At 33.5% G+C, this 16,117-nt stretch overlaps 1 protein-coding gene across 6 annotated transcripts in view; it reads right to left on the bottom strand.

Moving 5' to 3' along the window:
- LOC145686263 (mannan endo-1,4-beta-mannosidase-like) overlaps positions 1–16,117 on the bottom strand; it is a 506,707-nt gene that overhangs the window by 427,550 nt on the left and 63,040 nt on the right. For 3 of the 6 annotated variants that reach the window (XM_081759384.1, XM_081759385.1, XM_081759383.1), the window contains exon 3: positions 1,780–4,402. The exons of the other annotated variants lie outside the window; for them this stretch is intronic. In XM_081759384.1, the coding sequence (XP_081615510.1) occupies positions 2,449–4,402 (1,954 nt within the window). In that variant the 3' untranslated portion in view covers positions 1,780–2,448. Of the gene's footprint in view, positions 1–1,779; positions 4,403–16,117 lie in introns of those variants that run through there. 6 annotated transcript variants of the gene reach the window in all.

Here is a 16,117-nt window from a genome sequence, read left to right as displayed (position 1 = left end):
AATAACATTACATCGAAGCATTTTGTTTTTCACGCGTAATAACTCTTACATGGATATAGGTAACTTGAAAATAATACCAGATTTGTGCTTCTGGTGAAATTCTACCTCAAAAAAATGCCACATGACCCTCTTCCTATTTAAAAATTTTGACCTGAATTCAAGATGGCCGCCATGATAATGCTATACAAGATTAGGTTGGTCTCTTCCTCTAGTTCCATTATCCAAGATATCTTTCCATTTCTTTAAGCCGTTTCTAAATTACAAGAGTTTATTCCAGCTTTTCCTCATATACTATTTATTGTAAACGCATTCAAAACTTTAGGTTGTTTGGTGCACCATTTAAAATTATTCAATGAATCCAATTTTTCTCCTGGCTTAATTTGGTCCCATATGGAACCATTTTAGGGGGTGAGTCCAAGGAAATTCCTAAATTTATTTTTCCCAATAAAAATTTGGACCACCCTCGTCGCAAACTGAACGTTCCTCCGTGCAAATCTCTCCTTAGTTCCCACTTCACTGGTAATGGAGATGATGACAGAAAACAAGCCGAAAATGAAGCAAGTGTACAAAACCAGCAAGAATATGACGGTGGGAAATGAGACAGAAATTGAACAGGAAGAACTACATGAAGATTCTGGAATTTCTGGACCTGTGTTCAACCTACATAGATTTGTTGTAATGAACTACAGTTATGAACGTGGAAACATCAGACAAGACAGTATGTTGGCAGTTATTTACATACGAGCTTGGACGTGACTGTGAAATTTTTGCGATCGAACAATGGAAGTAGAAGAATGTTTGTGTTTCCGAATATGGAGGATGAGGACAAGATACAATGTTAACAAAGGACCAGATTGCCAATATTCTACCACCACCAAAGGGAAAACGAGGAGTTTTCATTTTTGCTGAAGTTGTTACCTAACTGTTAACATAAAGATTAGAGTACATAGACATTTATTATACCATTTTGTTCTTGTGTCAAATTTTGTAAGCTAAGTTTTCGAAACGCTAAAAGTAGTAAAAAAAAAAAAAATCCGAAACAAAAAAAAAATGTACCTTTAATAAAAGTGGTGAATAGTATTTTCTTTTTCATATTTTCGAATCCGAAATAACTTCATATGTGATAAATTCAGACAAAACCTTGAATGAAATATCTGTCCGAAATTACCCCACCTACTGGGGTAACATCGGACACAATTTAGCATTTTTTAAAATAACACAATGAACTACTATATACTGGTTTTAATGTACAATATGCACCTTAAACATGTGGTTATTCGAATGAAGAGAAAAATATGTAAAATTCAATCGCCATTAATGAATAGTAACAAAAACCATAAAAAGCGTCCGAAAGAACCCCATCTGACGGTACTATTTTTAAAAATTAATTTCAAACGATTCGGCGTTTTTCCGTAATGATGTAAAAGACAACACTGACTTCATTTCTATAAATATAGCCACTCAAGTTAGGAAAAAAAGGCTATATACAGTATATTACGACGATATCTAGAATTCTGAAGTAAAAATTGTGAGTATTGAATGCAAAATGGGTTCAAATTTTCTCTAAGTCTTCCGTACAACATGAATGATTGGATCAAGTACGTTGCCAAAATTCTTGGTCTATGAACTATTATATTAAAAAGTGAAACATTTGGTTCAAACTTGCATTATTAAAATCCTACCACCAGGTAGTAGGTTTTAAGATACGAGCTTCAGATTTACAACCAATTAGTGCCTCAGAATAATCAGAAATATTACATTTTATTCTGTTTAAAAAAAAAATAAACTTAATTTAAATCAGGGATTTAAAAACCGTCATTCGATTTAAATTATTTTGATTTAAATCAATCAATCCTGAGTTAGTGTGATGTTGAAATCAAGTGTGCGTGATGTCGGATTGATGGCGTGAGCGTGAGGTTAGGTTGAAGTAATTTTACATCCATACTCCAACTTACCTCTCTACATGCTTATGTATATACAATTACTGGATGATAATGGATCTCACACTACTGGATGGTAACCAATTGCACACATCACTGTATGTTGACTTCAGTCTAGCACCAAGAATAGAATCCAGACTAATTCCTACTAAACTAAAAAGGAATAGTATAATTTTAAATGATACTTTAGCCTAACTCTCAAAATTCAAGCATAATATTTATTGGGATCATGATAGTGGGCTTTATAATATTACAAAGTTAGTACTACGTCCATCAATAACTTTCGAATGAAAGTGAATACTTCTGTTTTTTGCAATAGATACCTAGAGACATCACCTTGGTCAAGTTCGTTAATGGAGTCAATCCGTTAACACTTTCAGGCGTAATGGTGACTTTAACGCTGGATATCCATATCCTATTCATTCATAAGTATATGTTTTATGTCATCTTTATCATCTTTAGTAGAGTTTATTAATCAAAAGTAAAGTGCACGTTGAATGCTTTCACATTATATTCTCCCATGAATAATTCTAATATGGTTTGCAAGAATGATTTTACGCGAAAATTTCCTATTACAGATTTCACATGTAAAAGGCCGCGTGTGACTTCGTAAATGAGAAAGCAAAATAGTTTTAGTAGTGAAATTCTTTCCACATTGAGAGCATACGAATGGTTTATCATTTCTGTGTGTATTCATATGTACATTCAGAAGTGCTCTTGTTGAAAATCCCTTCTCACACATTTCACAAATAAATGATTTTTCTTTCGAATGTGACTGAATGTGACATTTCAATACAAATTTTCGAGGAAATCTTGACCCACACACATCACAAACAAAATTTCTAATACCATCGTGGCAAAACAAATGATACTCGAGTCCCTCTTTTGTTTTATAGGATTGTCCACAATAACTACATTCAAAAGACTTGGATATTTTGTGTAATTTTTCATGTTGCTTTAGAATCTTCAAGGATGAAAATTTGTTGTTGCATTGACCACAAGTGTAAGTACGAGTATTCCGTCTCAGAATATGAACTGTCTTCATGTGTCTACTCAAATATGTCTTATGTTTGAATATTTTTGTGCACTTACTACATGGATACATTGGTAATATTCCTTCATCGTGGGTAGAGCTATGCTTCTTCAGGGAACCTTTGTCAGTGAATGATTTGTGACATATCTTACATATATAGGGTTTAACTCCCGTATGAATTCTTTCGTGCTTTACACAATCAGTATGTTGCGAAAATTTCCGAGAACAAAATTTGCATCCGTAAGGTTTCTCCTGTGTGTGGATTCTGGTATGTATAATCAGAGTGGGTTTTGTTAAAAATACTTTATCGCAAAGCGCGCAATACAACGCTGGTTTATTAGTATGAAGTAACGAATGCTTCTTTAAATAATATGGTTTCGCGAAACTTTTCTCACAAACTGTACACTTATAAGTGTTTTGCGATGAATGTGACTTCAAGTGAAATCGGAAACGACATTTCTTAAGAAAAGTCATTCCACAGCTTGTACACTCATATGACGAATTATTAACAGTATTTACACTGATACTTTCTGCTACGACGTTATTACCGTCTGATGGCATATCATTCTGACCAACATTTAAATGTTTCTGTAAGGTTTTTAAGGTTGAAAAGGTTTTTCCACAATCTTCACACTCGAATTTTTTAATAATATTGACACTGTGAGCTATCCTCATATGCCTGTTCAATTCGGCATTTCTGTAAAATCTCTTCACGCAGATAGTACAGCAAAATGATTTTAGGCCAAAATGAGTATTTAAATGGCATTTAAGAAGAGATCTGCGATGAAAGGCCATTGAACATACATCACATACGAAGGGTTTCTCGCCTGTGTGAGTACGCATATGCACTTGCAGATAACGTTTTTCTAAGAAACTTTTATTACATTTAAGACATCTAAAACGTTCACGAATTCGAGATTTCTTAAGATTTCTGCCTGATTTCGACTCTTCGTTACTTACACTATGTTCATAAGCATTTTTAATATTTTTTCCTTTGGTTGTAATAGGTCTTATTTGACAAGATTTCGGGATGAAACATGTTTTAATTTTAACTTCGGGAGAGAAAGTGTGTGCACAAAAATCACATTGGTAAAAGTGGTTTATGTTATCTGACAGCAAAGAAATGTGTAAATTAAGATCGTTATTAAACTGAAGCTTGGAAGTGTTATCCACACATATAACATTTTCATAAGATCTCTCTCTAACAACGATATCTTCATTGCTTATATCTGATATGCAATCAGTAAGCGGGTGAGTAGAAACTGAAGTAGAATTTAAATGATTAGGAGAATTTTCTGCATTACTCCTAAAAGTCACGGAGTTCTTCTGAGTTCTATTTTTTTCTCCTGCAGTTTCTTGATACGAATATTCCTTTGATGAACCATTTATGCAAAAATCTTCAGCATTGTTTACATCTCTTAATCCTTTCCTGAAAGTTGGAAACAGAAAATATATTTAATATTCACACAATACTCAATTGATAAAGAGTCCAATTATTCCTACGCACATACTAAATCAAAGTGCTCGAACTTCTCAATTATTTCCTTTCGAGATGTTTTCTCTACATCTCTATATTTGTGTGAGTATTTTGATTCAATCGGTTTTCAACAAATAGCTTCGAGAAGGAAAAGAGTTATACATAATTCAACTTACTGCTAATTATACACATGTTGAGGAACAAAAGCAAATAAAACGTACAAGCAGAAGAAAAACTAACGTCCGAACTGTGTTTCGTTTCGTTTAAAGAAATACCATATACTTCACTATAACTCTACTAAGGTTAGAGAAAATATTGACATACGCAAAACACTCACTTTAAAGAATAGACAAGCAGATATAAAGATAATTACTTTTTAATTTAGAAAGACAATCTCAGAAGATGACCAAGAATACTGATTTAATTTTATGCATCAATTTTAATTTCTTTAGCCTCTTAAGGACAGGAATGTAGCTAGGGAGGGGCACGGGGGCACCGCCCCCCAAATATTTATTTAAAATTGTTACAAATTGTTTTTCATCCGACAATAACTGAAAAAAAAATATCCATAGTAAACTGAAATTATTCATACTCCTATGAAAAGGTTATTTTTTTAAACCCATTTATAGGCTATTTCTTAAACATTAAGTGAACAGTAATGTGAGTATAATAAGATCAGTAACTTTGGGGCTGGGAGTCGTCATCTTTAACATTGCTAGGCTCTTCCAGCCCATACTGATTCCAGCCTTATAGTCGACTTCAAGTAGCAAGGGCTAAAAATCTATGCGAATGAACTTTTTATAACCGACTAACAAGTAAAGGGTCCAAATGGATGAATTAACATGCAGGATGAGACATAGTGCGCCTGATAGAGGATGTGAAAATATTTTTATGTGCAAAATTATAGCGGCTGAGCGCCATAAGAAACGGAGGGTGAGGGCTCAAAGTTGGTGGGAGAAGGGGTATGTTATGTTATAGAAATATATCAAATAAACTGTTGAATCGTAAAAACGAAAGATAGACAATTCAAACAATGGTAGTTTCACATATTGACAAGAGAAAAATGGGAAAAGTAGATCAGAAACCTCCACCGCTATTTTGAAATCCGACATTTTGAAATATATGATATTTTTTGAAATGGAAAGGTAGTCATGTGATATATCAATTAGGGCCAACATGTTCTTAAAAAGTCAATTATGAACTTTAGTGATCGTTATCTGTACTTATTTGGAAAATTTAGGATCATCTTTATAGTTATTTACGAAAATATAGGAGAATGATAGTCGTATGTTGAAAGTTTAGATTATCACGAAAACAAATACAAGTTAAACATACGTACAAGAAAAGAAAACTAACAGTGAAATTTGATATTCAAGTTGTATATTAGTACATTGTTATTTATGACATTACTTCCAATTTGCTTCATACAGTGCGAAGAGAATTGTTCTGGTCTGGAGGAACCGCTTCCGCTTTTTCTTTCTTTCTTTCTTTTTCTTTTCTTTTTTTTCACTTTTGGTCGAAAACTGTGGAGTTTATATAGCCACATTTTGTTAAATGATATACTTACTAATATAGACCATAACACAATAAAATCTGATAGATTGGAATGCAATTATTACGTACTGTACGTAGACCACTATTTTCTCACCACTTGCTATATTTTTCACTCACCTGACTTTGTCCACCTTCGTAAGCAATAGAAACTTGGGATGAGTGTAGCATGTGATATCTGAATGGAAAGTGGACTGCTGCAGTCGAATGTGTTTTTATGATAATCCAAATTTTCAGCATACGAGTATCCGTCTCCTGAATTTTCGTAAATAACTATAAAGATGATCCTAAATTTTCCAAATAAGTACGGATAACGATCACTAAAGTTTATAATTGACTTTTTAGAACATGTTGGCAATAATTGATATATCACATGATTACCTTTCTATTTCAAAGAATATAACATATTTCAAAATGTCGGATTTAAAGATGGCGGCGTAGGTTCTTGATCTATTCTGCCCATTCTTCTTTTGCCAATATGTGAAACTACCACCGTTTGCATTGTCTATCTTTCACTATTTTTACGATTCAACAGTTTATTTGATGTATTTCTATAGCATAACAAAGTCCTTCTCCAACCAACTTTGACTCCCTCCCCCTCCGTTTCTTATGGCGCTCACCCGCTATAATTTTGCACATACACGTATTTTCACATCCTCTATCAGGCGCAATATGTCTCATCCCGCAACTCGATTCATCCATTTAGACGCTTTACTTGTAAGACAAAACTGAAAGATCATATTCGACTCAAAGGCTAAGAGGATCCCTCTTCCCCATTACTGAGTTTTGCGACGTAGTATCTTATATTTTAATTTGTTTTACGAGACGATATTGAGTGAAGATTTGCTTTCTTATTTTTGTTATATTTAACAACGATTCTGGCAAAACAGAGGATGGAATATGTAAACTATTTAGATCCTAATGTGTTTTTGAAATTAAGTTAAATATAGGGAGATTTATAAAATCTAGATATTTTATTTCACATGAAACAAGTGATAAGCAATTGGGAGAGTACCTGCAGCGAAACTGATAGGGTGTATGTTGTTGCTGAGAAAAATATTCATTCGGACACTGTTGATAAGGAAGTTGCTAGTACCTCTCAGCAAAACATTCATGTGAATTACTTAGGAAATAATTCTCCCAATCAACCAAAGCTACAAAATTTCCCATGTACAACTTTCGGGAAACGAAAACGAACATAAAAAAAGTATACTCTTTACAACTGGTTGGAGTATAGTGTTTCGAGGGATGCATGCTTTTGTTTTCCATGCCTTGTTTTTGGAACCAATCGAGTTACGCGGAAGCTGCTTTTCGAACATCTGGGTTTCGGAATTGGAAGGAGGCTACAAATAAACTAAAGAAGCATGATGGACCCATCTACCATAAAAGAAGTCAATGAGGCTACAAATAAACTAAAGAAGCATGATGGATCCAGCTACCATAAAAAAAGTCAATGGAAATGTGGGCCAATTTGGAGGTAAATAACAGCCTTCTTAGAAAATGTAGAGTGCAGTTTTTTTTTTCTTTTGTGCACTTCTTGTAAACTTTAGAGTTTACAGGAGAGGTGTACAAGTTGATAACCGTGAAGTGTAAGCGGTAACAGGTAGCTCATTTGAAAGAAGTAGTGTTGTATATGAAATAAGTAGTGTTGTAAATAGAAAAAAAAACCGTTCGTATTTTTTCAGAAATGTACGTTTTTTAGAAAAAAAATTGCCTCTTATTTATTTCTAAATTTCGTTTTTTTTTTCAAATAGTCATTTGTAATGCATCTTACGTCTATTTAAGTATGAAATATTTTTATGTAGGTGTAATCACTGTAAAATGCAACATAAATTAAACGCTAGATACTGATATGCTACAAGTATTTTACAATTTATATGAATACCATACCTACTAACAATTCGGGTTTCAGCAGTTTTCATCAATATTAACTAAGAAATAAAAGTAGAGATGGAATTTTGGTTTTTCGTGAAAGCAGGCCTCTAATAAGTACGAAAATAATGTCACGAACAGTTTAAAATTCAAACAACTTATCTAAAGGTAAAAACTAATACTGATTTGCCTAACAGTATTTTTCTAAACATCATATATAAATAATTTGTCTAGTAGATATATATGATATGTAGAGCCGGCACTACCATATATGCAACACGTGCATTTGCATGGAGCAGCAAGTTTGGAGGGTCCGGCAAAATCTATCATAAATATATTATTTAAATTAAATATTTCTTGTTGGAAACAGACCTATTAGAATACTACATTCATAAATTATGTTTAGGTTGCATTAGTTTAAGGTCACACGGACAATGTTAAGGCAAATGGTCGAATAAATCCGAGCACAAATTATTTGATTGTTGTCAAATGCAAGAATTCAAGTCTCGAATAGTAGCGAATATCTGTTCCATTTAGTAAGTTATCACAGTTTTGATATAACAACTAGTCTTGTTTTTGTCAGAAACAAGTTCCTTATCATTGAAGATAGAAACAAGTTTTTAAAGAAATCTTAACAGATGTAGAAGAAAAATCAAGAAAAAAAAAAGAGCTAGTTGCACTGGAATTGCAAACTGATACATTGAGATTGAAGCTCGATATTGAATTCTAGAAAGGATTACCATCTTTCCTCTGCTGGTGTGTTTGCTTTATCGTTCACTAACATAATAGATTATATTTAAAGAAAAAAACGGACGCAACGGGATTGCATTTTTAGTAAGTATTTAAGCCTTTCTGAGTGCAACTGCACTTACCCTCTCCTTTGTTGTTCATGCTGGAGTAGCATACTTAAAATCATGACTTTTAAGATTTGTTCTTTTTGGAGAAAGGGGGAGGCGGCAAATTATGCCATTGCACGGGGCGACAAATTGCCTAGGGCCGGCCCTGATGATATGTATATACAAGACATGAATATAGGATGACACAATTTGAAGTAATGCAGGGTGTTTCAAAATTAATATTAGGGTTTTGAAACTTTGTAGTATCTATTATAATTAACTTACAATTATAAATATTATATCAAATGAAACAACAACTCAAGCAGTTTTGCTCGCACGCATGTACATGCATTGTTTCTTCTGTTTGCCGGTAGAAAAAGCAAGTAGCAAAGATGGAGACTAGAGAGCAGAAATTTTTTTGTGTATTAATAAAGACTGAATCTGTACAGTGCAACCGTCTGTGTGAAGAATAGTAAGGAGACACTTGCAACTATGTTCTTATCGTTTGCAGTTGCTACATGTCTAAAGCGTACAGACTACGGTTTACGTGCCAATTTCGCAAGTGAAATATTGCTGCATAACAATGAAGATTTTTTGGATCGTGTCGTCTTCAGTGATAATTGACATTTCACCTAAGATCTAATGTGAACACTCATCTGGCCGTCAGCAAATCCTCAGGAGATGGTACAGTTGAAACGAGACTCCCCTAAATTGAATGTGTTTTGTGCCATATGGCGGAAAGTTTATGGGCCTTTCTCATAAATCGACTAGATGTGTGCCGTGTGACGAATGAATCTCACATCGAACACTTAAAGCAAATGCTGTTTGAGGTGCTCTTTTACTTGATGCATTGATTATAATTGTACGTAAAATGTAATAAGTACTACAAAGACTTAATACCCCGATATTCATTTTGAAACACCCTGCATTTCTCACCAACAGTGTTGGAATTAAGATGTAAAAAGGAGAGAAAATTTTCCTTATAGTTATTGTTTACAACAACGATATTATTATTAGTCGAGATTATAAGTACAACAACAACACGGATTACTAGTCAAAAAAATGTAATCAAATGTACACTCGGTGGCCCAGGTGGCCAAAGTGGCACACATGGGTATGTCACTTTTTTAATCCGGTCCTGTGTGGACACTAATTTAAGATATCTGGATATTATTCTTGCCAAATACGCTTGGACCATAGTTTATCATATTTTATTAACTATTAATTTATTTTTCTTCCGGTGTCGAATTTCCTTGTCAAATTTCACCCCAGTCAAAAATTCGAGAATTTTCTAATTTCGAATTTCTTTTACTTCTTTTTTCCCTGTAGCTTCCTTCGTTGTAGAAAGACCTCCTTAAGATTTGCCAGGTACATACCTCAGATGGATACCTAACTGTTGACATCAATAGGACGAGCCTGCGCGCAGTGTTGCCAATTAGGGATATTAAAATTTCCCTAAATTTGGGCAAACATTCGAAATTTTTGTTTATAAATCCGTACCTATACGTCCGAGTGCAAGTCAACTTACGCCAATCGAACATTTGTCCTTCCTTAACAAACGCAAGTACAGATCATTACAATGGGGTAATTAGGGGTCGCACGAAAAATTCGTATTTAGGTTCTAACCCTTGATTTTTCTAGTTTTTCCCTACTTTTCTGTTTACCGTAATATATTTTTGATAATTAGAAGCTTTGTTCCTTAAATATCGCCATAATACTTGTAGGATATATTAGTGGTGTACTAATGTTTAATTTAAGATAGTTTGCGTGCGTCTGGTAGCAGTGTTGCCAGCTACAAAAAAATTTAATTCCAGATTTTTGGGGAAAATTTTGGAAAAATTATGTTTTATTTCTATTATTTCCCTCTTGTTGGCTACATCGGAACAAACGTACCAATACCTGGAAGTCTCGTCTTTGCCCTACACAACGCACTATAGAAAGCTTTAATAGGATAATTAGGGGAAGTACAGTTGAGGTTTATAGTAGATCTTGTTCTCTAATTTGAAAAATAACTGTGATTTTTTAAAGGTAGAATGAGAAATTTTTATTGACATGATTACTTTATTAGATATCATCACAATACTTGTAGGATATATTAGAGGGATACCAAATCTTATTTTAAGATAGTTTGTGTCTGTCTCATAGCAGTGTTGCCAGCTACAGAAAAAATTAATTCCAGATTTTAGGGGCAAATTTTGGAAAGAAATTCCCTTTTTTGTTGCTAATTTTTCTCTCTTGTTGGCTACACTCGAACAAACTACAGTGTCTAAAAGCCTCGTCCTTAGCCTACACAGCGCACCATAAAAAGTTTCACTAGAATAATTAGGGGAAGTACAGTTAAGGTTTACAATAAACCATGTTCTGGAAATGGTAAGAAAATGGTGAATTTCTGAGGTAGATTGAGATATATTTTTTTTTAATTTCATGCTTACTTTGTTAGATATCGCCATGATACTTGTTAGATATATTCTTGGAGTACTAAAGTTTACTTTTGGACAGTTTTTGTCTGATGGCAGTGTTTCCAGCCAAAACAATTAATTCTCGATTTTAGGGAAAATTTCGGAAAATTTCCTTTTCCCCTCTATAATTACCTTCTTGCTGGCTACTTTGAAACAAACGTACCTGAAAGCTTCCTCTTTGCCCTACACAACGCACCATAAAAAGTTTCAATAGGATAATTAGAGAAGCTGTAGCCCCGGCATATCTGTTGATTTTTGCTTCTGAGGCGTAAAAAGTATCAACATTTCATATGTATGATGATAGAGAATTTTTTCTTTCCGTCTTTGAATGGAAGCCAGCGACTTCAGGATTTAACTGTACGTTTTCAACACACCAAAGAATTTTGTAGGTGACTTGAACCCATATAGCAGCAATGGTGCTAGATAAAAAAAAAAAAAAAAATGAAATTCGGTTAGGGAATTTTTTGTAAATTTTCACCCCTACATTTCCCTCAATTTCCCACCCGTTGGCAATACAACTTACACCAAAAAATAGTCACATCCATTTTCTAAAAAAAAAAAAAAGGCCTTATCCATATCAATCGAATGAATGGTTTTTGAGCAATAAGTCACTAACTGAAAATGTAGGAAAACGCCAAAAATGACCTTAGTCCGAAAGGAATAATCACAATTTTGCTCGTATAGGTAGAAAGTTAAACAAACAATTTGTAAGTTACGAGGGCTTCCACTCAAGTTCTGTTGATTATTTCAATAATCTGTAACATAAATCAATAAATAATAGTTGCCAGAAAAAAAAGATTTGAAAAAAAAACATGAAAAAGAACGGTTTTTTATTGAAAAAAACTTCACAGAAAAAAAGTTTTTTTTACAACACTAGGAATAAGTATTGTACTCTTCATCTTAATTATATAGCTTCTTAAGATATAATACCATATCTTCCTTTTAAAGGTTCAAAGAAACTGGAGATGTCCTTAGAGGAAAATCCATTGCGTCTCTACATTGAAGCATTGGAGTTTGACCAACAAAATGGTGTAGAATGTTTTAATCAACCAAAGAGCAGAGAAAAGCTAGATAATAGTAGTATGAAAGATTCTCTGGTTTCGAGTAGTATTCTGAAGAAAAGAACATAGGGTTACACTGAAGCGAGTTTTCGTACAGAACTCCTATATCCAGTAGTTGACAACATTGTGAACGAGTTTGTCAGAAAACTCTGCAAGGAAAATATATCTGTGATTGGTGGCATTCAAGCACCTAAATCAAAACTGTTCTTGATGAAGGAGGCAATGGAATAGTTTGCTACGCAATTCGAAATAGATTTTCCTGAATATGAATTCGTTATTGAAAAAAATTACGTAGAATCTCTTATGAAGGAGAAAGAAATTACAAATATCTCGGACCTGCGAGCTATTCTGCCCAAGGCAATTTCTTCCCAAACTATGAATTTGCTGGAAATAGCCTTGACGCTACCTGTGTTATTAGCTTCTTGTGAGTGTTCTTTCAGCGTGCATAAGAGGCTCAAATCCAGTGACGTATCTACGATTCTGTTTCGGGGGGTTTGCTAACTTTAATCCTGAAAATATGAAAATTCTGCAAGATATGTCATTTACTTTAAGATAGTAAATAAAATTTCGGGGGGAGAGCTGAAGCCCGGAGCCCCCTAAATACGCCACTGCTCAAATCATATCTTCGTTGTAAGTCTGGTCAGGATAGAACATCAGCATTAGCTCCACTTGAAAGAGAACAAGAGATAGCCTCTAAGCTTGAAGATAAAATTATTGTCATAGGCCTATTCACAAAGTCGTCGCAGATGCGCTACAGTTTGTGTCCAGCAAGTAATTTGTATTTTTTTTTTTAAGCCTCCACTTTCCCCTGCCTTTGCCATTTCATATGGCAGCGTTTCCCAACCTTTTTCAACTTGCGGCACACTATGGGTGTTACCTGGATTCTCACGGCACACTTATAGATATTATTATTTGTAAAAATAAAGCACAGTTGTATTTTTTCTGTGATTATTGATCTCCTCCCAGAGAAGAAAGCTCTTTCACTGTTTTTTTTCCCTTGGTAGATTATTGTGCTTATTTTTCATTCTAATTTAAAAACAGAAAACAATTGCAATTAAATATTGGACTCGGGTTTCTAAAAATACGCTTTCTGTTTAAAAACTGTATCCAACCTTTTACTAAGAAGGAATATCCCTAAATAACGAACAAACAAACAAATCTTTTACTTTTAAAACACAAATATAGGTAATTTGTCGAATGGATTGAATGATATTTTAAATTTTGAAGTTACGAAATAGTCTGCAACAATAAAAAAAGCAATAATGATCATAACAATTATAACAAATACTTTTTTGAACATTAGAAATGTACAGAACAGTAACCCGGTATGCAACTTAAGATTGTAGATTCATAGTAGAGGTTTATAGTAATGTGAAATACAAATATACATTTTTCCCTATGTTTTGCAATTTGATTGCTATAAAATTAATAATTTTGTTTCGATTCCTCGCGGCACACCAGCAGTCCATTCACGGCACACCGGTTGGGAAACACTGTCATATGGTCTTATTAAATGGCAGACGCTACTGCCTCTTACTCGTAATTCTCTCTCTACTACCTTTTTTTTCCGTATGATTTCTCTCCTCTTTTTTATGATTGGCCTCAGTTAGGGTGAGGCGAGGCTTACCTTTTATTGGCATGATACCTAAAACATAACTTAAATCATGCCCTATTCTTTATTTTTTTCTTTCTTTTTTCTTGTTGGTTTATTTCCTTTTTTTTAAAAAAAAATTGAAAAGATACACAAAGACACATACACACACACACACATACTACATACATATACATGAGCAGGAAACACCTTGCATAAAATGTTAAGGTAAGCTGAAAAGAGAAAAGAAATAATTAGTAAACAATTTAAACAAGTATTACCAGGATCTTTTTTTTTTCTTTAAATAGTTATCTCCCCTGTATGAATTTATTTCTTGATGTTATTCATACCTGTCTTTCCCACTAAAAAGAAAATTCTTTGAAAGGAAATCGGACTTCCAGATTTCCAATTTTTCGTTAGTTGTTAGTTCTGGAAATCAACATCAGAACTGTTTTGGTCTGTCTGAATTTCTCTCACCAGCTTTGTAAAGTCTTCTTATTTTCTTTCTTCTTCTAAAACACTTGTTATATTTTAAAATCCTGCCACCACTAGCAAAACACTAAACAAGGCACTATACACTAACACAAATAAGGAACGTGAAGGTTTAAGTTCTGGAATTGTCATCAGAACTTAGTTTTTTTTCTGTTTGATTAGTTTACTTTCTTCTAATTCTTTATTTCTTTATATTTACAATATAGGGTGTGGGTCTTGTTAATTTCTTCTTCTTTCATCGTTTCTTTCCTTCCACAAGTTTCTTGATACATGTCTTGCAACAAATTGTAATTTTCCTAATTTCATTTTATCGTTTATTAAAGTTTGTATATTGTCCCTTTTTAATTGGTCTCTTATTTTGTTATTTGTTATGTAATTATTGCAATTCCAGAAGACATGTTCTGGTGTTTGTACTTCATTACACGTACATTTATCGTCATTAATTATATTAAGTCTTCTCAGATGAGATTTATACGGTCCATGTCCCGAGATGTATTCTATTAATTCACTGCATATTGTTCCCATTTCTTCTCTTATTTTTAAGTTTGGGATAATGGTTCTTGTTCTTTGTCCCTTTATCGAATCCCTCCATTCATCTTCCCACTTCCGTTTAATCAGTTTGTTAATATCGTCTTCGGTGCTTGGCAATTCTCCCGTAATTTCCAATATCTTCGTTCTCTCATTATTCTTTAGCCACGTCTTAATACATCTTCTTAATACCTGAAGGTGTATGGGTTCTTCATTGGCCAAAAGTTGTATTGTTTCTGCAGAGATAGTTTTTATGATGCCATGGGTTCTAATTAGCATTAATCGCTGCACTCTTATTAATTTTTGCCTTAAGTTTTTGTTTAGAAACAGTCTATGACCCCAGATTCCGGCACAATATTGTGCAATAGCCATTAGAATAGCTTTGTTATACAATTTAAAAATTTTTCTGTCAATTTTAAAATCTTTCATAGCCACTGTTAAGAGTTTGTTGGCTATTTTTTTCATCTTCTCTGTTGTTTCAGTTATATGTTTTTCGTAGTTTAGTCGTTTGTCTAGCCATACACCTAAATATTTGAATTCATTCACAATTCCTATTTTAGTGTTCCTAATTTTGATTATGGGTTCTCTCTGTAGAGTTTGGCCAAATATTGCAATTTTCGTTTTATTAACCGATAGAGTTAATTTATTTTCTATACACCATCTTTCTAGATTTTCTAATATTATATTTCCTTTTTGCTCTATTTGTCTTCTTGAGGATGCTGTCATCACAATTGTTAAATCGTCCGCATATCCAACTACACCTAATGTTTCTTTTAGATTGTTTAGTTTCCTTAAACATGGTTGGAAAGTAATGTCCCACATTGTAGGTCCGCATATTGAACCCTGTGGGCATCCTTTGGTGTTTATTGTTGTTATATCTTTTCCTGGAGATTTTAATGTAATCGTTCTGTCAGTACAGTAATCCAGCATGATGTTGTAAAGAGCTTTACTAATTTTTAGTTTTTTGAGTTCTTTAAATAGTGCGGGCCACCATAGATTGTCAAAAGCACCACTAATGTCGGCATAAATAACAACTTGGTACTTTTCCAGTTTACCTTCTTCTATGAGGTCAATTAGTCTTTTTACAGCTGTTTCGGTGCTTTTTCCTTTTCTGAAACCATATTGCAATTTGTCATTATTTAAAATTCTGTTTTTGTTTATTCTTTCCACAATGGTTCGTTCGAAAAGTTTACTTATTACATTTAATAAGCAGATAGGTCGATAAGATTTTGGATCGTCATTTTTCTTGTCATCTGACTTTTTGAATATGATTAAAT

This window comes from Thermobia domestica, chromosome 5, assembly GCF_964235325.1.
Source record: "Thermobia domestica chromosome 5, izTheDome1.hap1.1, whole genome shotgun sequence".
NCBI lineage: Eukaryota > Metazoa > Arthropoda > Insecta > Zygentoma > Lepismatidae > Thermobia > Thermobia domestica.
Note: the sequence above shows the minus strand (reverse complement) of the source record. Positions and strands in the feature narration are given on the sequence as shown.